The sequence below is a fragment of the Dermacentor albipictus genome, chromosome 2 (assembly GCF_038994185.2).
Source record: "Dermacentor albipictus isolate Rhodes 1998 colony chromosome 2, USDA_Dalb.pri_finalv2, whole genome shotgun sequence".
NCBI lineage: Eukaryota > Metazoa > Arthropoda > Arachnida > Ixodida > Ixodidae > Dermacentor > Dermacentor albipictus.
In genome coordinates this window covers 202,315,899-202,341,317 of record NC_091822.1, presented here as the reverse complement: position 1 = coordinate 202,341,317, position 25,419 = coordinate 202,315,899, and the positions used below count along the sequence as shown (strand labels likewise).

The following is a 25,419-nucleotide window of genomic DNA, read 5'->3' as shown; positions in this document are numbered from 1 at the left end:
CTGTTCCGATGCTGTCGTCACCGCCAACGAAGTCCTCAATGCACATGCTGCGTGGCTCAGCACCGACAAAGCGCTCCAACTGGCTCCACGGCCGCCTCGATCATGCGGGCACGGCTGGGGCAAGATCACGCATGCATGGCGGAGGCAAGCCCCGTCGTGCGCGCGTGATCGAGGCGGCTGTGCTGGCTCCAAGCTGCTGCGTGTTTATGCCGCTACGTTCAAATGGCGCCCTCGGCGCAACCGATGTGGGCAGCTGTCGTACGCAGCAGTCTGGAACGCCCATCGTGCCACCGCGATCTTCGAGAGTGTTGCGGGAAAGCTCGCCTCCTATCAACAGAGCGCACTTGGTCTGGGGTGGCGGAGTTCGATATGTCCATTTTACATCCGGCCCCGTTCGAAATAAAGAATTTAAAATGCACGCGATTTTCCACGTCATATAGAAAGTGTTCGATATATGCAATAATTCGATATATCCGTGTTCGATATATCGAGGTTTGACTGTATGGCTGAAGCAACAGAGTCTCAGAATGACCACTACAAATAGGCCGATATAATGTAAAATTATTCCTATCTGCTTTTATTCTAAACTGGCAATTAGCTTACCCTGATAGGTCAAAATGGCTCGTGCTCTGCCCTAATAGGCATGGCGCCCCCCCCCCCCCATATGGGCAAAGCCCGAGCCATTTTGACCTACCACAGAGGGCTAGTGGCCCATTTGGAATAAAAACAGGGTGGAATAGTTTTATGCTATACCGGCCATGTATGGTATATTGTTACATTGCTCGACTTCTAATCACATTCTAATCCACCGACAATCATCATGAGATGTGTTCAGCTGTAAATTTTTTTTGTATTATTTCCAGAACAATCTAAAATTTATTTTCCTAGCATTTATATAACACTCTCAGATTTCTGCATACAGAATGCTACCATGTGTTGAAAAAATTCCCAAAATTTGTCAGTGGTAACCGATTCTGTAGAGATCCAAAAACAAACAAAATGGTTCTTCCAGTTATTCTAGTACAGACAGATCATCAGTAGCTTTGAAGATCAAAACTACAGTTTTATGATGCTGATGCGACCAGCCAGGAGTCAATCTAAAGATGACATAACCATTTGGTGGCCAAATAGGATTTCATCAAATTTTACATCACAGGAAAAAATGATTTGGGATGTTCTACATGAAATTGAACTAATGCTCTCCCTTTTTCAAGCTGTGCATTTTAACCAATATGCCATAGTCACTTTTCATTAGTGAAGAGAGACAATATTTGCGCTGAGCACTGACAAGTGACCATGGTATCTAGTCGGGCACATCTCGTGTACCATACCACGGCGACCGGCCATGCACTAACAGAGAGTTGGTCCTCACAATGTTCCTCCTACTGAGAGCCTACTGCATCTGTAATGAAAGAAAAACATCCTGGCATTGATGTGCAAAGCTCAGGCTGACCTGGGGCAATTGCTTGGAGATGCGACGGAACACGTGGTAGTAGAGGTCCCAAGCCTGAGTCAGGTCTTTGACATTCAAAGAACGTTGATACTTCTTGCACCATTCCAGAGCCTCTGCCAAGTCTCTACCATAGGCCTGCAAAGGTTCAATGTCATAATGTCAGTGTCACTCAGTATTCCAAAGGCTGTGATGCCACACAGACAGTCAAACTTCACTCTAACAAAATGGGTTATAACAAAGAGATGGACATAATGAAATAATTATAATTCCTCTTTAAGATTACCTATAAACCTGTGCATTTAAGATCTCGTTCATCGAATCTATTCATAGGAAAGCAATACTTTCCTCTGAATAGATACAATGAAGCTCTTTTAGTTCATAACAAAGATTTACTGATAATTTCGCACTGATTAGGGAAACATTTGGCAATGCTTAAAGCTGCTAGTTATTCTATTGACACAGCAGTCTAAACTCTTGCAAGCTGTCAGCTACACGGTAATGTGCTAAATGGCATGCATTGCCATGCTGGTAGAGATGGCCATGTTCTATCGATGCTGCCTCCTGCATTCTGTGCATACAACATCTTAGCAACATTTTTGACTAAATTCAGGAACAAAAAAATTTTATGCATGCTATAGCAAAAAAAAAAAAAAAATGCTTCCAATGCTTGCCACTAATGGTCAGAAAGGAAGCTACACAAATGCCGAGAAAAGATGAGATGGAAATGACTATAACTACTACCGTCAAGCATGGGTGGTACGTCTTACAGAAGAAGCAAACTTCTTCGAGGCAGTCACTGTGAACAATTTTCAGGACACTTTGTCCATGGCACTTAATTTTTAGGTGCCATGCCCAAGCATACTTGTCTGGGGCTTATCCACACCACTGGCAATGCCTGAGTAAGCCACCTCACACTTCTCACACAGACCTTGCCTTTCCCAAGACAATTAGCAAACAAGACACACTTGTATATTGGTAGTGCCATCTGCACAGCAGTTGCTTAAACTCAATTTGTATGACAGGTTTTGTTTTTATATGACAAATGGTGCGACAAAGCTTATCTATTGGTGTTGCTCCCATCATGTTTTTTGACATTGCAAACTGGCTCGAAAACGCCACGAATTTTTCGGATGATGAAGAAATTCCCAGAACGTTCTTATGAGCTCTGATTCAGAGAACTTCAATTTTGATTACGAGGTAGGTGTCAACTGACAATGATCACAACAAAGAGATCATGTTGCCCATGCAACAGTAATTATGTAAATTAAAGTTATTAATTATCATGTCTCAATTTTTGTTCACATTTAGAAACTTTATGAAATTTTAGCAAGATATGACCAATAAATAGCCTTTGAATTTAGAGTATTCTAATGTTCTATCTAGACAGAAATAGAATTTGTTGCACTTCTGAAAAACGTCTGGAATACAGCAGGTGGAAATGCTGAACACACTTGGCAGAATATACAGCAAAATTATGCCAAAGCTGTGAGAGGCTGCGCAGCCTTAGAGAGAATGACATGTGAGCAGACCTGGTGGAAGGAGGTCTCTCGAAGTGTCTGCGGCCCCCGCTCCATCATTGCATGTAGGGGCTCCAAGGTGGCGAACATGCCCTTGACGTTCCGCTCGCCAAAGTAGAGCCGTGAGGCCTCTTCAAGGCCTTCGTGCCACAGCTCATGCCACAGAATGGCCACCCGTATCAGCTCTTCACTCACCTGCACAGTACACAAGACATGCCCTGCAGTTATGACGCTGCAATTTTGCCTACTGCACACTATAAACTAACGAGTTGTGCAAGACTCTGTAAGGTAAAGGAAATTTCACAAAGGGAAAGTTGTTATCCACCTGAAAGTAACATTATGCTACAAAAACAACCTCTACATGTTCCTCAGTAAGAGACTGCCGAGCCGAAGAATGAGTTGTTCAGGTCCATGAATTGAATTTGGCCTCAATATCTTACCAGAGGGGTTGCTCTACCAAATGAGCTAACCAGGACACTGTCAGATGATTGGGCAAAAGTGAATTAATCGACAACTCAGAGCGGAACAATTGCACAAAATGTAAGAAAAACAGAATACAGCAAAACCTGGCTGAATAAAATATGGTATTGCAGTCACCAAAGCTTTCAGTTGCATGAGTAGATGAAAGGGTCTAAGTTTTGGATACCACTCTACATTGTTTCAATGGCGATGGTAGTAATTGCAGGAAAGCCTGCACAAATGCCTAAGTAGTCATGTAGGTTAAAAAAGAAAACGATTTGTGACTGTACGGTGAGTAATACAAGAAACAAGATTAATTGCCCAGGATTGGCTACAATGCCGTGAATATTCAATGACATGACAAGTTATCCTTTCATCGATGAATGTTGCCTACCGGCAACATACCAGAAAGGCATTTTTTTTTTCTTGCAAAGTTTTGGGATGTGCAGTTCACCTTGTTGCACCTTGTTATAATGAAACGGGATATAATGAACTAGTGGATATAACAAAGCAATTGTAATTCCCCTTGAAATTTCAATAGATGGCCATGTATTGAAATCCTCGTTTTAATGTAGTTAATATTCCCTCGCAATGGGCATAACGAACCTTCTTTTTTTTCCACAATGAGCATTTACTGAAAATTTTGGTACCTGTCAGGTGAATGTCTTATAGCGCACGACGCATGCATCTCCTGTGCGTGCCTGCCGGCCTCCCCATTCCCGTGGAACTAATGGACCCGCCCGCTCTTCTGCTGTGTGCCTGGGGCAGTGCCGACTGCAGTTTTTTTGTTTGTCGTTGCCTGCATGTGCATCAAGGATATCAGCATTTCTATCGGTTTGTTCATGCGAGTTCCTGCTGCCAGAAATGAGATGGCCAATGGCAATGGCAAACGGATGCCTAAAACGATATCAATGAAGCAGAAGGCGCCTATGCTGAAAGCCGTCGAGTCCGGCAAGAAGGAGAAAAAAGTGGCCAAAGATTTCGGCTTAGCATTGAGCACGCTGTTGACGATTTTGAGTAGCAAAGAAACTGTCACCGGTGCTGTCGCACGTGGTGCAAAAGGCGACAGAAAAAAGCTGCGAGCCCCCGCCTTTGAAGCTGTAGAGAAGGCGGTCTTCAAATGGTTTTTGGATGCAAGAGCAAGCGACACTCCTATGAGTGGGGTGCTGTTGCAGCGGAAAGAAAGGGACTTCGCATGTATCATGGAGTACAACCATCTTGTGGCGAGTGTCGGCTGGCTGCAGTGTTCCAAGGAGCGCCACGACATCGTCGGCAGTGCCGTCAGCGGAGAAGCACAGTCTGTTGAACGCGAAGCTGCAGTGGCGTGGGTGGAGACAAACGTTGGGCAGTATCTTGTAGAAAAATGCAGCCTCATTTACGTTGTAGATACTATCTTTGTCTTCATACTTTTCAAGTAGAGCTTGGAGCCGATGTTGGTGCTATATGTCTACAGCGTCGTGGTTCACGGCTGTGCTTTTGCTAACGATCGACTTCGAGGTCACGCCGTGTCGTTTCTTGAACTGTTCAAGCCAGCCATTGCTGCACTTGAAATCTTTATGGCCCAATTGGAGGGTGAGAGCTTCGGCTTTTGCAGCAAGTGCAGGTCCATTTATGGGGACATTTCCACTCCTGGCGTTCTTCAGCCACTGTAGAAGTGCATCTTCCACTTCGGGGTATTTCGAATTGGGATTCCTCTTTTTCTTCGCCAAGAAACTCTTTTCAAAGCCATCCAGCACAGCTTCCTTGTTTTTCAATACAGTTCATGAAGTAGACGGCAGTATGCCGAATTCCTTCGCGATGTCAGTTTTCTGCCGGCTGCCTTTTTCCACTTCTTTTATCAGCAGAACTTTCTGCTCCAAAGTCGGACACTTTTGTCTGGAGACTGATGGAGCCATTTACCACTGTAGATCACAAAAACAATGAGACACGCCTAACAAAGCACTCCGAATAACACACAATCACATGGCCTGCTACACGGGTCCAAACACACGTGCCGTTAGCACCAAAGTGACTGAACGAGGCAGGCGACGCAGAAGGCAGAAGCTTCGAAATTTCATCAGGGCAACTCGCTTTCCTCGTCAATGCGTGCTGGTGATGGCGACTGTTGTGTACCGATTCTGGCTGCTGAGTTCAGCGGATGACATATCTTCGTCAGTCAACCCTGGTGTTGTAGAGTGCCCCCTTCCAGACCCAAGAGTATATATATTCCAGTTGTTATCAAGTTCCCCTGCTCTGTGTTAGTTTTGTGAGGGCAATGAAAGGTTATTGCTGATACGCCTTGTAGCGATGGTGCCTCACGATATGACCCACGCAGCAACATAACACTAGCGACGAGGGTGGGACTGAACGAGACTGCCGCAATGGGAAGCTAGCTCCGTCCAGTACTTACTCGTTCACAATGACGGCCACCACAACAGAGGGGCTCGAGCCTTTCGATATCACTCACCCTGAAGAGTGGGAGGACTATGCAGAACGTTTCCAGTTCTTCCTTGAGGCGCAGGACGTTACGGATGCCAAAGAGAAGAGATCGACATTCTTCAGTCGCTGCGGTCCCGCCACTTTTCAATTAGCCAGGGCACTCGTTGTGTCGGCCCCACTGAAGGATACATCGTTCGAAACAATCCTCGCCATTCTGCGCGACCACCTAGCGCCGAAACCACCGGAGCTTGCCAGACGATATGAATACCATCGCCGCAACGAGGCACCAAGTGAGTCTGCCACCGCCTACCTCGCTGTAACTTCACACTGCAACAGCACAGCACTGCAACTTCAACGACCTCGACACTGTGCTACGGGATCAATTTGTGTTCAGACTGCAGAACGACACGGTGAAGCGGTGACTACTGGCGAAAAAAGAGATGTCTTTCACCAGTGCTGTCGAGAAAGCAGTCACCGCTGAGGCTATTGCCCGGGAAGCCAGCCTAGGCTCATTTCTAACCACCAACACGCTGCATCTTGAGCCCATGCATCAAGGGACGACGACTGGCTATGATGGCAAGCAAGACACTGCCGAAGGTGTTCTTTGGTTACATGCGAGCCCCACCAAGCGACGAGACACCGAGAGATTGGTGGGCGGCCCCTGCACCATCTGTGGAGGCCTGCATGAACGTCGCCTGTGTCGGTTCCGTGGTGCCCAGTGCAGGGAATGTGGAAAAACCGGGCACATTGCTAAGGTCTGCCGGTCCCAGACGCAGCTTAGCCCATGTCGAAATGCCAAAGACTAAGCCCGGATGCAACAATTCAAGACCACTCCTCGCACAAACATTTTATACTGGGACGACTTGGCAGTTACTGCTATCGACGAAGTGTCTAAACCCGCCAAGAGGAAGTTCAGGGTGTCTACCAAGTTGACATTTCCAAATTCCCTGAGTTTTCCAGGTTTTCCCTGAGCACTTTTGCGAAATTCCCTGAATGAGCCAGAACTTTGTTTTATGTCAAGACAGGCTGACACCACGTTGCCCGATGCTGTCACTCTCTAGTAAGCATGCTGAAACAAAAAAAAAAGACTTAATTCAGTTTGAATAGTAGGGAGTAATATCTATTTTATTTAAAAAGAAAACAGAAGGAAGGTGTTAGTAAAATGCACAAAGAAATGGTAAAGCCCATTCCAAATTGAGTCGAACATTTTCAAATACGAATAAAAAGGAGATGCATACATAAGTAAATATTTTTTTAATGTCAGCTATTTCCATCAACTGATAGCAAGCTCATCTGTATGAGGTCCTGAACTTTGTCACAACTAAGGTTCTCTCTCAGCAGCTGTGAAGTCAACCTCAACTGTTCTGACATACTCTCAGCCCGTACACAACATCTCAGTGTTGGATTTCACTGCTTAAACAATTTATTTTGGTTTGGATGAGGGACACCTGTGTCTCAGCGTCAGCCAACACTTTGTTTTTTTAGCTCAAGCTCCTTCAAAAAGGCTCCTTCCTTTCCTGTTAATTCCTCAGTGCGTCGGTCCTTTCTGTTCTCATCCTCCTTCTACCACGCTTTCACCACATGGATCATCTGAAGCATCTTCTTGGTCAGTTGTACAGTCAACATTTGATTTTTCGGATTTCCGAGGGGCCGCAAAAAAAAAAGAAACGAAAAAAAACGGGCAGTCTGAAAAAAATTAATGCATGTCTTTAACTGCCTTTAAGGGCTAAAATTACCACAGGCAAGTCTGAAAAAGCTCTGAAGGCCTGACAGTACGCTTATTAGGCATATCAGGGCTTGTACTGTGACAGGAGACGTGGTGCACGCATGTGTAATTAAGGAATACATACTATGTCCCGTGACAATTGCCCCCTTCCCACGCTTGTTATGCTTCACCGCCTAACACTAGTGCACTGAGGCGAAGCTAACTTTCGGAGACTGGCATTACGCAACGCGCTGTGCTCTGCGAGTTTCAAAGCCAATCGCGAGGATTACAAAGGCGGAGTCGGTGCCATTGGTGATAGCGGCGAATTCTTTCAATGAAAAACACGGCACCGCATGGCAAGAAGCTTAATAGCGAACATAGAAGCAGCTAGGCCTAACGTTGCCGCGGTGGTGGTTACGGCTGCCAGCGGATCTGCCTGCGAGAGTGCCGGTTCGAGGCGGCGAGATAATCAAAATAGCGGCGGTGGCGGCTTTGATTAATGCCATTTCAGACCTGCAGTCAGGGCAATATACATTGACTATATGGTGTACGTGTGGTGCCGCAAAACCGTGCAAATTATCGGGCATGTCCGAAAAATCGGGCGTCTAGAAAATCGGTCGTTAACTACTCTGGCAATACATCGTGCCGATGACACGGCGTCACAATGACGATTCGTTGCGATTCCTCTGTTACTGGAGCCAGCATTAACATGACTTTCGTTCCCTTTCAATAAAGTTACAGCTAATTTTCCCTGATGGAAGCACAAATTCCCTGAGTTTTCCCTGAGTTTTTCCAGACTGTTCAAATTCCCTGAGAATTCCCGGTTTTCCCGGTTTTCCCGTTTGGTAGACACCCTGAAGTTACATGTGAGTGTAAAAATCGAAGACACACAGTGCCAGATGGAGGTGGATTCGGCATCAACTTTTTCCATTATCTCCAACGTCAAAGCCAGACGCATTTTTCCAAAGGGGCATGTTCAAAACCTACAGCCACTTTACGTTATCATGAGGGACTATCAAGCCAACGGTATCGTTGTACGTGGAGTTGGTACCGTCCGAGTGCAGTTCAAAGATTTTGATGGCCCATTGCACCTGGTCATTGTCAAGGGCGAGCGCCCAAGTGTTCTCGGGCTGGATTGGTTTCTGGCACTCGGTATCAATATCACGGGAGTGCAACGCATCGATCAGCAACCATGCTCACTTGATAACACATTCCGGGACTTTGCCTCTGTGTTCGACGGGACGCTGGGCTGCTACAAGGGACCACCCGTGCAGTTTGCACTTAACCCTGAGGTTGTGCCTATCCGCCTGAAAGCAAGAAGGGTTCGTTTCGCACTGCAACCAGAAATCGACGTCGAACTGGACAAAATGATACAAGGAATCATAGAGCCAGTTGACTATGCTGTTACTGTTACGTTACTGTTACGTTACTGTAACCGTTACTGTTACGCCACTGAAGGCAAATGGAGACGTCCGGATCAGTGCAGACTCAACAAAATCAACAAAGCCTTGCAGCAGCACTCATCTCCGGTACCAGCTGTCAACCACCTGCTGACATCCCTCTCTGGTGGAACTGCCTTTGCAAAGCTAGACTTAGCACAGGCCTACCAACAGCTTCCAGTGACTGCTGAATCTGTAGAGGTGCAGACCATTGTGACGCATCAGGTGCCTTCTGCGTTCGACGATTACAATTTGGTGTCAGCGTGGCACTTGGCATCTTCCAGAGTTTAATGGAGAAACTATTCCGCGGACTACCAGGCGTCATTCCATATTTTGATGATGTCCTCATTTCAGGTGCATCACACGAGGAATTACTTAGGAGGATCGACATTTGGGCGAGTTGGTACTGGTTGAACATCTTGAAGGGGCAGCGCAAAAAGACGATGACAGAAGGCAGGAACACACAGGACAGCGCTGAACTCACAACTAACTTTATTCGAAGGCATACATACACATATGTACACAACCCATAACCACGTGCTCTCCCGTCTATGGCGTCATTATCAGTGCGCAGGCAACAAAAAAACACGCAAAACCATTTATTCTAATGCTACGTTATGAAGCGGCTTAAAAATTCAAATTCACTATCATGCAAGTTTATCGATGGCATGCTTACACAACGCGACCCTTTTTTTCTGATATAGAAGGCCTCAATATTCTCCCTCGTAGTCTGATTTTCATGCGTGGAAAGTATTGTGGTGTCTTTATATATTGGAGTGCACCCATGCTCAGAGCAATGCCGCGCGACATGCGAGTAGGCATTACCCATTAGTGAGCGCCTATGTTCAGACAATCTAATATTGAGGCAGCGATCTGTTTGACCGATGTATACGTGACTGCAGGAAAATGGAAGTTCGTAAACAACTCCCATTCTACAGTGCACAAACGGGGAAGTATGCTTAACAGTACAGCCTTTCCCAGCATGAGTGGAGGCAGCCTGGGCCAATTTCCTATCGATCTTACCACAAATTTTGATCAACTTGTTAGGGGCGGAAAAAACAACCTTTACATCAAATTACTGGTTGTAATTCCATATGTACATAAACTATCACAAAATCTTAGGAATGTAGCAGGAAGATTTGATATAAAGGTTTTATAATTTTTTGGTTTTGGAGACGAATCTGCAGTTCCTTATATCCATTGGCAGAACAATTTCACTTCGTTAAAATGAGGTTTCATATACATGGATCTCTATGGGGATTTCAAGGGGAACTTTATTTATTTCATTACATCAGTTATATTGTTATATCTTGTTTTGTCATAATGAGGTTCGAGTTCACAAGATAAGTAGCTGCAATAAACTACCAGCTTGGCTAAATTCTCACAGCCCTGAGCTGCTGTGGCCACACTTCAACAATAAAAAGTAAAGTCAACCTTTCTGTTGCCATAACATGACAGAACACTTGAGGATAAAAAAACATAGCCTAAATATCCGCCACTGTTTGTCTTCTGTCACCACTGGATATGGCATCACCAATTCGCTGTACTGCAGGTTGGGATCATACGCGAACATGCGTGACATAACCACGTGCGGCTGGAAAACAAAAGTCGCCTTCCAGGTTAGCTGCATGCGGGAGATCTCAGCAGACATTTTGTATGTGCAGAGGAGAGATCACCGTAGACAAGTGAGGTTTACTCACCGTTATAGCCTGATTGACTAGCCTGGCACTGTGTTCTCGCATCACACCAAGGGCACGTAATGCTGCTCGACTGCGGGCTGGAAGCGCCGACTTGGATGCCACTGTTAAAGGGTAAATTAGGGCCTGGGAAGCAAAAAAAAAAAAAAAACAAACTTCAGGCAACAAGGAAAAAGTATTGAGGTTATCACTTACACACACATGACAACCATCTAGTGCTATTCAAAGTAGTATTTACCAACAAATGTTACAAGGTGCCTGTTGGTTTCATTCTGTAAGCTTAATCTAAACCAAAACCTGGGGCACGAAAAACTACAGGCATTGGTAGCTTCATCTTGTGCTGGCTCAAAAGCACACACAGGAGTATCAACCACCATGGGTTCACACTTAGAAAGCTGCAGAAACGAATGCCTTGCATAATGTGACATATCGCTGTCCATGTGCACTCAGCCGGTGAAGGGCCTCAACCATAGCACAACAAGAAGCGCAGTAGTGGCCAAGATCCGTCACACTGACAGTTCCAGACGGCATGGGAAGTGAAAGCCCTCGTGCTAAAGGCGAATACACAGAATGGGTTGTACTGCTGCAAAGGACAGCGTGCAGGGAGGAATGCTTCTCTTAATGTCCCCCTCCCTTTCCTTAAGGCACTGAGTTGTGTTCACTAAAGGGTTGCAGAAAAAACATTCCTGGCTCTCCCATAATTGAGAGTAGATGTAAGCATGAAATGGCAACCAGCAAAGCTGATTGGTTGGAGATGACACTAGCCACATAAAATGTGTGTAGTGCATGTTCACAATGGCACACCCCACCATGCCATACTACGCACTGGTCTATACAGACGCTGCCCAGCCAGAAGAAGAAAACCGGCTGAAGGCCGCATGACAGGCAGTGAAAGACATCAGGGAGATAGAGCACACTGGCCACCTTGAAGCAGAATGAAGTGAATTCTGAGGAGTCACGTGCCAAAATCATGATTTGATTATGAGGTACGCCGTAGTCGACGGCTCCGGATTAATTCTGACCAACAGAAGATCTTTAACGTGCCTCCAATGCATGGGACATGGGCGTTTTTCACATTTCACTTCCATTGAAATGCGGTCACCATGGCCAGAATTTGATTGTGCAACCTCCTGCTTAGCAGCACAACACCATAACCACTAAGCCACCGTGGCTGGTAGAAGCGCCTGAAGGAGGCGCCATGCAATGTGGCGCCATCCCTCGAGGCACCGTAAAACCTGTGTTGCAGAACTCGTAGACCACTGGCATTTAGCATAATTTTGCCTATTCAGACACATCTAATTAATGAGACATGGCAGCAGCAATAGTCATTAAGCGTACAACAGAAGTGTTGTCCAGGGCCACTATTTTGTAGCGATGCCTTATGTCTTATTCTATGCTATTCTTATTATCCACCACACATGACCGCCTGATCCCGTTGATAATGTGGGCAGACTGTCGCTCTGACCACTGGCCAAGCGAGAAAAGTCTGAAAAAGCATAGAATCGGAAAAGGCATCGCTGGAAAATATCGGCCCAGGTGTAGTTCATTAAAATCAACTGTTGGCTGGAAGAAAGGACCAACGTTGTTCCACGTTTTCATGATTGACAGTACATAACTGTGACTGCCTCCAGTGCTTAGGCCTTATTTACAGGGTCTTTTTTTTTTTTTGCTTTAGGGCCTAAACTCTTTCAACCTCTTCAGGATTTTCACCGAACATGAATGACAACGCTGATCCATCCTGAATGCTTTTTTGCCACATGTATGATGTGTATGATGTTGATCTTATGTTTGATATTTCACGTGTATCGACAAGACTAGTTGTTGAGAGGTTCTGCTATCTCTACGGAGTTGCACAAACTCGATTGAAGTTGCATTTACACTCACTGGGGCACACAGCTCCACTTTTTTCACCTTCAAGCACTCACGCAAGCGGTCGCACGCATGTCGTCTTCCACCACCAAGGCGTGCATTGAGGCAATGCCCTTCTCTTTTAAGGCAGCCACTATCGTGTTTTCACTATCTTAGTTATAGCCCTATGTGGCGGAAGTCCAGGGATACTGGTAAGTTGTTGCTCTTTTTCTTTTTTTTGCCTTCAGTTTTGGTTCTACCTTCGTTTGAGATTTGAATATTCACATACACTGGAGTTCATGCAGACATGATTTCGGTAAGGCATGCGTGGTGGCTCTTCTCCCGGCCACTGCTCAAGCATTTCTTCTTCCGACTCTGAGTGCATAACGAGTATCAAGTCGGAATCAATGAATAACAGCTCGTTATCAGATGAGAAAATTCCGATGAGCAGGTAAGACTCGGAGTGCATTGTGACCGGAACATCTCACAAATATTGCTGGCAATAAATTTTTACTCCTTTCATGAGTTTTCAATTATTTCCTACTACTGGAAACTGCAATGTAAGAAATTGACCATGAATGCACATCTTTTGCAAAATAAAGACTACCCTGTGGGTATGCGCGACTCTCACGTGTCCCCTGATATGTTGTTTTCCTGCATAGCTCCCATCTCTTGTAATCTGGCTTCGCCGCGTAGCCTGGCGCCCGCGGCAGTCGGTCTGGTTGAAGCGCAGTACGTGAGATGGCGTGAGTGTTGCGCTGCTAATGCCACCTAACGGCGGGGTTACTTGGGCGCGGAAAAGAGAAGGCTCTTCCTCTTTGGCTCTCAGAGTGTCTACTAAGTTGAAATTTCCAAATTCCCTGAGTTTTCCAGGTTTTCCCTGAGCACCTTTGCGAAATTCCCTGAATGAGACAGAACTTTGTTTTATGTCAAGACAGGCGGACACCACATTGCCCGATGCTGTCGCTCTCTAGTAAGCATGCTGAAACAAAAAAATGACTTAATCCAGTTTGAATAATAACGAGTAATATCTATTTTATTTAAAAAGAAAACAGAAGGAAGGTGTTAGTAAAATGCACAGCGAAAGAAATGGTAAAGCCCATTCCAAATTGAGTCGAACATTTTCAAATACGAATGAAAAGGAGATGCATACATAAGTAAATATTTTTTAATATCAGCTATTTCTATCAACTGATAGCGAGCTGATATGTATGAGGTCCTGAACTTTGTCACAATTAAGGTTCTCTCTCAGCAGCTGGGAAGTCAACCTCAACTGCCCTGACATACTCTCAGCCCGTACACAACATCTCAGTGTTGGGTTTCACTGCTTAAACAATTTATTTTGGTTTGGATGAGGGACACCTGTGTCTCAGCGTCAGCCAACACTTTGTTTTTTTAGCTCAAGCTCCTTCAAAAAGGCTCCTTCCTTTCCTGTTAATTCCTCAGTGCGTCGGTCCTTTCTGTTCTCATCCTCCTTCTACCACGCTTTCACCACATGGATCATCTGAAGCATCCTCTTGGTCAGTTGTACAGTCAACATTTGATTTTTCGAACTTCCGAGGGGGCCGCAAAAAAAAAAAAATTGAAAAAAAACGGGCAGTCTGAAAAAAATTAATGGATGTCTTTAACTGCCTTTATGGGCTAAAATTACCACAGGCACGTCTCAAAAAGCTCTGAAGGCCTGCCAGTACGCTTATTAGGCATATCAGGGCTTGTACTGCGACAGGAGACGGGGTGCACGCATGTGTAATTAAGGAATATATACTGTGTCCCGTGACAATTGCCCCCTTCCCACGCTTGTTATGCTTCACCGCCTAACAGTAGTGTACTGAGGCGAAGCTAACTTTCGGAGACTGGCATTACGCAACGCGCTGTGCTCTGCGAGCTTCAATGCCAATCGCGAGGATTACAAAGGCGGAGTCGGTGCCATTGGTGATAGCGGCGAATTCTTTCAATAAAAAACACGGCACCGCACGGCAAGAAGCTTAATAGCGAACATAGAAGCAGCTAGGCCTAACGTTGCCGCGGTGGTGGTTACGGCTGCCAGCGGATCTGCCGGTGAGAGTGCCGGTTCGAGGCGGCGAGATAATCAAAATAGCGGCGGTGGCGGCTTTGACTAATGCCATTTCAGACCTGCAGTCAAGGCAATATACATTGACTATATGGAGTACGTGGTGGTGCCGCAAAACCGTGCAAATTATCGGGCATGTCCAAAAAATACATCGTGCCGATATATATACAATACATCGTGCCGATGACACGGCGTCAATGACGATTCGTTGCGATTCCTCTGTTACTGGAGCCAGCATTAACACGACTTTCGTTCCCTTTCAATAAAGTTACAGCTAATTTTCCGTGATAGAAGCACAAATTCCCTGAGTTTTCCCTGAGTTTTTCCAGACTGTTCAAATTCCCTGAGAATTCCCGGTTTTCCCGGTTTTCCCGGTTGGTAGACACCCTGGGCTCTGGTTCGGCAAGCAGTGCGGACGTTCTGCATGTGCCCCGATCCATGTTCCTGCGAGACGATCTCGCGAAGCCTACTCCACAATGGACGAACACAATCGTTCAAACGTGCCACTGTCGTTAAGAACGGCCCGCTGACGTGCAAGTTTTGCCAACCAGTTGCGACCGCGGGCGGCAACTTTTCCTGGAAAGTTGCCACAAAACCTCTAGCCACGGTGTGACTAAGTCAACTGTGTGTGGAGAACAATACACGCGTCCTCAACTCTCCATCGTTGGAGCCGAGTTCGACGAAGCAGGCTTTGTGCCTGCCCTCGCCACCGCGGACCTGATCTGCTATGAGCAGGAGAGTTGCTGCGGGAACATCTAGGGAGACCCCTTCCCACGCGTCGTTTAAATTCAAGACAGTGGATACCATGGGGCCGCGCTGCGGGGGTGAGCTGCGAGTTCTGCGAAGTCTGGCTGCCTCAGGGGAGGAGGACCGTGAACCTGTGTATGTGTGTTTGTGTATTTCCTCGGAAGAGGTGGCTCGTCTCCGGGTCGAACATTTTCCCTTACCTTGGATCGAGGGAGGACCGAGTGTTTATAAACCGCTGTTGTGCGGTTGCTCAGGAAACTCTCTCAAGCAGTCATGCTAGACTGATGAACTGCATGTAAATACAGTAAATAAACAGTAAAACAAGTTGTGGGACTAGTTGGTGCATAGCTTTCAATAGGTAAAGCGCCAATAGTGACGGCACACAAGAAGAAATACAGACAGGACAAGGCGCCTTGTCATGTCTGTATATCTTCTTGTGTGCCGTCACTATTGGCGCTTCACCTATTGAAAGCTGTAAATAAACCCATATTCCTCGTTCTCGATGAGAAGCAATCCTTCCCTTCATCAACGTTCTCAGCGTGGATAAGTTGGACGACGGCATGGGCCAGCTACCTTCTAATTCATGCCAAACTCCAATCTTGACAACGGGTTACGAGCGATGGGATTGAGCCCCCAATCCTGACACTGTTTGCGTGACCGTATGCGCGAACGACCAGGTGTTGGTGTCCAGCATGGGGCGAACATATTTGCTCATTATTCCGTCGTGGTGAGTTGGACTGCCGCGATTTGTCGCGTGCCCATCGGCATGTTTTGTGGATAGCAACTCTGCTACCAGGCATTAGTTTACGAAAGGTGCAATAAATGCCCTTGTGACTGTTTACACTACTGTGTTCTCGTTCCTTTGTCCCAAAAGCACGGGTGAGAACTCCACAACCCTTAAAGGGTTAATTAAGTGCAAGTGTCCTATGTGGTAAAATGCCATTCTACTATACAACAACAATAGAGAAGGCACAATCTATAGTAGGATAGTCATAGTAAATAGCACTTCACAGACAACAGCTATGGCTACTTTGTAAAGGTATGCTTAAAGATGGAGACAATAACTAGAAAAAATTGTGAGACAAGGCCCAGAGAAAGGAGCAGGAAGGGCTCTGGACTAACAACTGATTTTCTTTCATAGAAACAGTGTACACCAAGACAAAATGGAGCATGTGTGACAACACCGGAAGTCACTTCAAGGTAATCATACTAACTACTTTCTACAAGGCAAATGTTTGCTTTTACATGGTCGCAGAGCCCATGTGCCCCCACAGCCAATTTCGGCCGTTTACATGTGGCTTTCAAAAATTAGGTACATCCTGCAGGGCCATCTTCAAAGCAGCCTTCATGAGATTTAAGTTGCTAAAATGTCGCCAATTGTTTTGTGATGTCCCCAGAAAAAGTTAATGGTCACTAAATATAAAAGTTTGGCGTTAAACAAACAAAAATGTCGCTACATATAGCAACAAATTCGCTAAAATGACAACACTGAGCACAGCACTGACCTGAGGGTGCTTGCGTCCCACTTCTCCTAGCAGCTCATGAACAAGTCCTGCCACTAAGGGTCGGGGGGTGTCAAGGCGGGCGATGAGCTGAGGTATCACCTGAAGCCAAGTCTCCATAGGGGCCTTGTTTACCCGCTCAGCCAGGGCCTCATTCACTTCAGGCCAGTGGCCATAGTCAAACCACAGGGTCAGCAGCCTGCACATGAGAAGCACAATCTTGCAATGAACAAGCCAGTTGCCACAGCATGAAAGAAGAACAGTTTGATGACAGCAATGATAGTGAAAGAATTCTCCACAGCTGTCACACAGAATGCAACAGTTTGTACACAGTTCCAAATTCCTCAGGCGCAGTCGACACAAGAACAAAAAGTAAATGTGTATTTGCTTCAAGAAACAGATATCCTTGTCATCAAATGCAAGAACATGTAGAAACTGTTATTTCAACTTAGTTTCCTAGCTCATTTATAGCTGCTGACATGTAACGACACCCAAACACACCCGAACACCCCCACACCCACACAATGAATGCATGCATGCAAAGGGGAGAACCATTGGTGCAAAACATGGACAAAATGCTACATCTGATAGTATTTGCTATTTTTCAGGCGGTATGAGAAACACAGCCTCAGTGCAAAACTATTCTATGAAATAAGGAATGTCTACGAATACAATGCGCACATGCTCATGGCAGTGCACAACAGCAGCCATTGTGCGTGGAAAGAAGTGAACAGGCGCATGGGGGAAAGTGCAATGGGACAAGCCGCAGGCGCCAAGATCCGACATCAGCGGCGGGTTTCCCCCTAGCAGACTGTCATTACAAGGATGACGGACCAAGCAAGCTGACTGCTCGTGACTGTCCAGCACTGATGTGTCACAGTGGTATTTTAGTTTACAGTCAAAACTCTATATAACAAACTTCAATAGACAAAATTCAGTATATAATAAAGTATTTAACTTTTCATAACCTCTTGTTCATAGAACACCATGTATTTAAAACCTCAATATAACGAAGTGCACTTGTATGCGATTTCAATATAACAAAATTTCGCTGCCGCCCCAAGGGAATGCCACGACAATAAATGCAAACTTTCGTGGATGCAGATCATCAAATGATTGAATTATAAGCAGCTGTTTGCCCAGGCACCTCTCAAATCGCCAACCGCACCACAACAGCGACCACCGAAGTGGAGCCGCATCACATTCTGTCCAAAGTCCAAGTGCGATAAGATCCTATCGCACTCCATGCACTGTGTGCTATAGGTGCGAGTGAGTGTGCAAGGGTGAGACAAGAAAGATGATGGCTTCGTGAGTGCCGCCTTCCCGCATGAGCAAAGGGAAAAGGGGGGAGGGGAGCGAGCTCGCGGGGGCAGAGTAGGGGTAAGTTGGCGCGCGTCTCTATTTCTTGCACGTGTCTCTGCCATGGCTGCACATGGCTGTAAGCATGGCTGAGTGCATACGCAGCTGCGCACCCTGCTTTAGAGGTAATCTGCTGTGTGCACATAGAGTGCTGAGATGGCATGGCATCACGCTGTGTCGTCGTTTTATTCCTTCTGTTGTCCTTGTCTTGGTTGCGCTGTTACAACCCTTACCATGAATCCCAACCAACTGGCCCAACTTGCTGTTCTGATGCATAACGTGAACCGTCTTACAGCGCATTTAGTATTGGAGGTGGCATAATCTTGAGTTTCGGTGACCCGTTGGAGCGAGAAGCAGACGAAGCATTCGCTCCCTTCTGCTGGCGCTTTTCCTGATAGCGTCTCAGTGCAGACGAAAGCTTGGCTGGCTTCTAAATTTATCAAAATGAATTGTTTTGTCATTCAAATTTGCTTTCTTCGATTGCCTGATAATTCGGAAAATTCTGCGGCCCCTTTCCGTGTAAGAAAAATCGATCGGTGACTGTATATTGTAACGATGTTAGAAAAACAACGATATTTATTAAAGGCGAACTTGTGCCCACAAGTAAAAGTCACTGCGGTCGTGAAAAAATCCACGGCAGTCGTGTTCGCAAACTTGGCTCGAACCGTCTTCCTCCTCTCCTCGCGTGACACCTCGTGCGCGTGGCGCATGCGAGCCGGGTCCAACTGGCTGCCCGTGCCACGAAGATCACTGCCTGTTGTTGCTGAACAACACCACTGTACGGCGTGCACAGTGCCCAATGCAAAGGGTGCACAACTTGAATGTCACCAAGTTTGTCGTAGCATTACAGTGCCCAATGCAAAAGGGGGCGCAACTTGAATGTCACCAAGTTTGTTGTGTCATTACAGTGCCCAATGCAAAGGGCGTGCAACTTGAATGTCACCAAGTTTGTCGTGGCATTGTCCCCCTCCTTACCGCATCGGCCCGATGTGTGAGAGGAAGTAGGGGTTCCTGTGGGCTCTCACCTTTGTTGTTGTTGTTGTTGATGACCTCTCCTGGTAGGGTTTCATGCGGACAACATGCACAACTTCCGTGGAGCTGCGCCGTCTTGGGCTCTCGTGTCCAGCGGATTTCACTTCGTAAGTGACGTTCCTTATGCGATGAAGTATTTCGTAAAGGCCCAAGTATCGGCACAGAAACTTTTCAGACAATCCACGGCATCGCACTGGGGTCCATACCCACACCTTGTCACCGGGCTGATAATGAGCTTCACTACGGCGCTGGTTGTACCGGCTGGAGTCGATGTGTTGTTGGCGGCGTATTTGGTACCTTGCCATCTGTCGTGCCTCCTCGGCTCGTTGCAAGAAATCATCTAGGTCAGATGAGTTATGGTTTTCTTCATCTAACGGCAACATAGCATCCAAAGTTGTGGTTACTGCTCGGCCGAATACAAGTTCAAACGGGGTGACTCGTGTTGTTTCCTGAACGGCCGTATTATATGCGAAGGTGATGTATGGCAAAATTTCGTCCCACAGCCTATGTTCAGCGTCGACATACATCGAAAGCATGTCGGTCAGTGTTCTGTTGAGGCGTTCAGTTAAACCATTTGTCCGAGGGTGGTACGCCGTAGTTTTCCTATGATCAGTATGTGTCATGTGCAACAAGCATTTAATTAGGTCCGCAGTAAAGGCCGTTCCACGATCAGTAATAGCAACTGTGGGAGCGCCATGCCTGAGCATGATATTGTGGACAAAGAATTTTGCAACTTCGACAGCCGTTGCATTGTACAGGGAATCAGTTTCTGCGTAACGGGTCAGATAGTCCGTGGCCACCACTATCCACTTTTTGCCTAAAGATGATGTTGGGAAGGGTCCAAGGAGGCCCATACCGACTTGTTGGAATGGGGCTTTTGGTGGCTCTATTGGCTGGAGGAGGCCGGCCGGTTTTACGGATGGAGTCTTGCGCCTTTGACACTCGCGACAAGTCTTGACGTAGTGCTGCACTGATGCTAATAACTTGGGCCAGTAGTATTTCAGACGAATCCTGGCGACCGCACGGCTCACGCCCATGTGTCCAGACGTCGGCTCATCGTGACATGCATGCAAAATTCCTTCTCGCATAGATGTGCGTATGACAAGTAAAAACTTTGTCTCACTGTTCTCGAAGTTTCTCGTGTAGAGGACGCTTCCTCGCAGACAGAACGAGGATAGCCCCCTAGAGAAAATACGCAGGAGTTGAACGTTGAGTCCTTCCAGGCGCTGCATAAGTGGAAGCAATTCCAGGTCATCTTGTTGTTGTTGAGCCATTTGTGACACGTCAACAATGCCAAGGAACGGGAAATCCTCTTCTTCTGACACAGTTGTCTCGACGGGTGTGTGTGACAAGCAGTTGGCGACGCTGTGTTTCCTCCCGGATCGGCATACGACAATAATGTCATACCCTTGAAGCCTAAGGCTCCATCTTGCTAGTCGTCCGGATGGATCCTTGAGATTCACCAGCCAGCAAAGCGAATGGTGATCGCTGACTGTTCTGAATGGTCTACCATAGAGGTAGGGCCAAAATTTACATGTTGCCCAAATGACTGCAACGCACTCTTTCTCGGTTGCAGAGTAGTTTGCCTCCGCTTTCGAGAGCTTACGGCTGGCATAAGCAATTACTTTCTCCTGGCCGTTATTCCATTGCACTAGTATGGCACCGAGGTCGACGTTACTCGCATCGGTATGAACTTCAGTGTTGGCTGTCTCATCAAAATGGGCAAGGATTGGAGAAGCTTGCAGGCGTTTCCTTAACTCGTCAACGGCGTCTTGTTGTTCGCTTTTCCGCATGAAAGGTTGATTTTCTCTTGTCAGTACTGTAAGGGGCTCAGCAATGTTTGAAAAGTTTTCCACAAGTCTTCTGTAGTATGCGCATAAACCCTAGAAACGTCGCACTGACTTTTTGTCTGTGGGTGTCGGGAACCTCGCAACAGCTGCTGTCTTTTCGGGATTTGGCCGAACGCCTTCAGCACTGATGACGTGTCCGAGAAACCGAAGTTCATTGAAACCGAACTGACATTTTTCTGGCTTAAAAGCCAAGTCTGCTGCGCGAATAGCTTTCAATACTAGTCGCAGGCACTCTAGATGTTGGTCAAATGTGGTGAAAAATACGGCTACATCATCCAAATACACTAAGCATGACTGCCATTTCAATCCTGCAAGCACAGAGTCCATCATTCGCTGGAACGTTGCGGGTGCGGAACAGAGGCCGAATGGAAGTGCTTTAAATTCATAGAGGCCATCAGGGGTTACGAATGCTGTCTTTTCAGGGGTCCCGTTCATCCACCTCTATTTGCCAATATCCACTCTTGAGATCCAGGGAGGAGAAAAACTTTGCACATCGGAGCCGATCTAAAGTATCGTCGATACGCGGAAGGGGGTACACATCCCGCTTGCTTATGATGTTCAGTTTACGGTAGTCGACGCAGAATCGAAGTGTGTTATCTTTTTTCTTAACAAGCACTACCGGAGACGCCCATGGACTGCTGGAAGGCTGAATAACGTCATCTGAAAGCATCTCCTCTACTTGCTTCGTGATGATCTCCTGTTCTTTTGGTGAAACTCGATACGGGTGCTAGCATACCGGTCTTGCGGCGTCCTCTGTTATGATTCTGCGCTTCGCAACAGACGTGCGCCGTACCTTCGAGGACGTAGAGATACAGTCAGAAAAATCCTTTATCAGGGCATATACCTGTTTCTTTTGGGCTTCCGGGAGTCTCGGGTTGACGGTTATTGATCTGTCGACACTGCAGGTTCCTGGCAGGGCAATCGATGTAGTTGGGCTGCATAATTCGGCCGCTTCACAGAACTTGTGGAAATAGGCAATAGCTGTTCCTTGTGCGATGTGTAGGAATTCATCACCGAAATTTGTAAGTGCGACATTTGCACGGCCATCGCTTAACTGAACAAGGCCCCGAGCCACGCAAATACCTTTGTTGAAAAGGAGCTCTATGTTTCATCCGCTATGCCTTCGCGGTCGGAAAATCTTTCATTTTCCACAAGAACCATTATACTGCAGCGTGGCGGCACAGTTACGTCATCATCAACGATGCGCAGAGCAGCGAGACGTCGCTCCTCCGATTCTTCCACAGGTATAGCTTGTTTTGTCGAGAAAGATACACTGGACCTACGTAGGTTAATTATGGCGCCGTTAGCTTGTAGAAAATCCATTCCCAATATAAGTTCCCGTGAACATTCTGGCAGTACAATAAAGTCAGAAACGTAAGTGAAGCCTTTTATCGTAAGTCTTGCGGTGCATCGGCCAAGGGGCGTAATAAGATGACCGCCTGCCGTGCGTATCTGCGGACCAGTCCACTTCGTCACAACTTTTTTAAGGTGCTTCGCCATCTTGAAGCTTACTACCGAATAATCAGCGCCGGTGTCGACTAAGGCATTCAGCTCGCATCCGTCTATTATCAACCGCAAATTTGACGTAATCGTTTTGTTCCTGCACCTGTAGACTGGAATTATCTCGTCACTGCACTGGAATCGCGTTGGAGGATCTTCGTAACTCTGGTTATCAGCGGCCTCACCTCCACAGGTCGCTTGCTTCAGTTTTCCTGTTGTGGGCTTGGTGAACGACGCCTAGGCAATCTTGGAGACGCGCGTGGGCGAGGCAATCGGCAGCGCATGGGCGACGGTGATCGTGGTTGACGTTGGCGAGAAGTAACAGGGCTTGGGCGCGTCGACAAGTATTCTTCCATCTCCGCTGGCCGTTCATGGTTTTGGGGGCATGGTGAGCTTAAGGGAAAACCCCTTAACCCAACTTGACGGTACGGGCAGAACCTATACCGGTGACCTGCTTCTCCGCAGTGGAAACACAGAGGCCTGCGCTTGTGGTCACGCCAGAGTCACCTTTCCGGGGCCTTTGTTCCACAAAACGAGGTGCACTACGTGCTAAAGGCTGATAGGCACCCAGTGGCTCTAGTTGACAAGGTGCACTGCGTACTGTAGGCGGGTAGGGAACGGTCGTCGCAACTGCTCCGCTACTGTATACCGCGGGTTGCCTGAGTATGTCGGCTTACGTTGGGGTGCGCCGTGTCGGCTGTGGCTCACGCTCTGGATCCCGTATGACGTTCCTGAGTTCGTCCCGGAAAACGTCGTTGATAGATAGTGCAGCTGGAGCCTGAGGTATCTGCAACTTGTTGAGCTCTTCCCTGATCACTGACCAGACAAGCTCCCACAGGGCTTCCAAGTCGTTTGGCAGGCCTCCAGGGAAGACATGGACAGGTGCGCAGCTTGCCTCACGGTTGTATTGCCGAGCCCGCTGTTCCAGCGTCTTTTCAATGGTCGTTGCTTCACATCTGAACTCGGCGACCGTGCGTGATAGGTTGCGGACAAGAACTGCGAAGAGTTCCTGCTTTACTCTACGCATGAGATAGCGGACCTTCTTATCTTCACTCATGGTGGTATCAGCACGCTTGAACAGGCGGGACATGTCCTCGATGTACATCGCCACGTTCCCATTTGTGAGCTGGTTTCTGGCTTGAAGTGCGATTTCCGCCTTTTCTTTACGATCCGTGCTGGCGCACGTTGCAAGCAGTTGTCATCGAAATTCCTCCCAAGAGGTCAAAGAGGGTTCGTGGTTTTCATGCCACGTTTTTGCAAAGTCTTCCAAAGCGAAATATACGTTACGGAGCTTCTGTCTCTCATTCCATTCATTAAAGCTCGCCACTCTCTCGAACAGTTCCAACCAATCTTCCACGTCTTCGAATGAGTCACCATGGAATGTTGGCGGCTTGCGAGGTTATCTTATGACTAGCTGTGCTGGTGTTACCTGGGTAGTCATTGTGGCGGCATCCGTTGTGGGAGTTTCTCTTGGCAAGAAGAGAAGAGGGCCGAATTCGGGCGAGTCACCTCGAAGACGGCGGCTGGTCCGCTGGTGTACAGGTGAGAGTTCTACGGGATGAACTCGCGAGTTGTCGGGGCTACGCTGACTTTCGTTTGTGGGGCTTCGACTCATACCCTGCACTTCCACCAGAAATGTAACGATGTTAGTAAAACAACGATATTTATTAAAGGCGAACTTGTGCCCACAAGTAAAAGTCACTGTGGTCGTGAAGAAATCCCAGCAGTCGCATTCTCAAACTGGGCTCGAACCGTCTTCCTCTTCTCCTCGCGTGACACCTCGTGCGCGTGGCGCATGCGAGTTGAGTCCATCTGGCTGCCCGTGCCACGAAGATCGCTGCCTGTTGTTGCTGAACAACACCACTGTACGGCGTGCACAGTGCCCAAAGCAAAGGGCGCGCAACTTGAATGTCACCAAGTTTGTCGTGCCATTACAGTGCCCAATGCAAAGGGCGCGCAACTTGAATGTCACCAAGCTTGTCATGGTGATATATTTGCATAAAAGGCCCAATTTCAGTAGATCGAAATTTCAATATAACGAAGCAAATTGCAGATTTTACTGACTTTGCTATATTGCCACATCCTATATGGCCACCGCGGGTATGTGCCAGGCGATGACAACGACGTCGCGTTGACTGCTCTCATAAAGTGCTTTTACACGTCCTCAACACCGGCTTTCCCATCTCCTACTAGGCTGTGACACTGCTGGAGGTGCAGGGTAGGATTGCCTCATGATTGGCACCCCTTCAAGGAGCCATACATCGAACGTGGAATCACCTGCGTTCGTCGAAACTCCTGTTCACCGATACAGTTGCCGCCTGCTAGGCCTGACGCCCGAGTTCAACCCTTTGCAGGACCCTGCAAGAACGCGTCTACCGATTTCCGCCATGGCCACTGCAACTCCATCGCAGGTGACGCTGCAGAATCCCAAGATCCCAGAAAGTTTCCATGGTGACGCTTTTGAAGATGTGCAAAATTGGCTGGACCAATTTGAGCGTGTGGCCAGTTATAATGACTGGGGTTCCCAGCAAAGGTTGTCTAATGTCTATTTTGCGCTTCAAGACAGTGCGCGTACGTGGTTTGTGAACCGGGAGAGAAATTTGACCATGTGGGATATCTTCTGCACCCAGCTGCTAGACACATTCACTAGTAGCGACAGAAGAGACAACGCGCAGCGCCTTCTTGAATCTCGTATTCAAAAACCAAACGAGAGCGTTGCCATGTTTGCAGAAGATATGGCCCGTCTTTTTCACAGAGCAGACCCTAAGATGGCCGAAGAAAAGAAGTTGCGCTATCTCTTGCGCGGAGTGAAGGAGGAACTT

At 47.2% G+C, this 25,419-nt stretch overlaps 1 protein-coding gene across 3 annotated transcripts in view; it reads right to left on the bottom strand.

Moving 5' to 3' along the window:
- mTor (serine/threonine-protein kinase Tor) overlaps positions 1-25,419 on the bottom strand; it is a 504,957-nt gene that overhangs the window by 76,096 nt on the left and 403,442 nt on the right. For all 3 annotated transcript variants that reach the window (XM_065435416.1, XM_065435418.1, XM_065435417.2), the window contains 4 exons: positions 16,860-17,055; positions 10,692-10,814; positions 2,983-3,165; positions 1,454-1,588 (listed from right to left, as the gene is read on the bottom strand). In XM_065435416.1, coding sequence (XP_065291488.1) covers positions 1,454-1,588; positions 2,983-3,165; positions 10,692-10,814; positions 16,860-17,055 — 637 coding nt within the window. The remainder of the gene's footprint in view (positions 1-1,453; positions 1,589-2,982; positions 3,166-10,691; positions 10,815-16,859; positions 17,056-25,419) is intronic.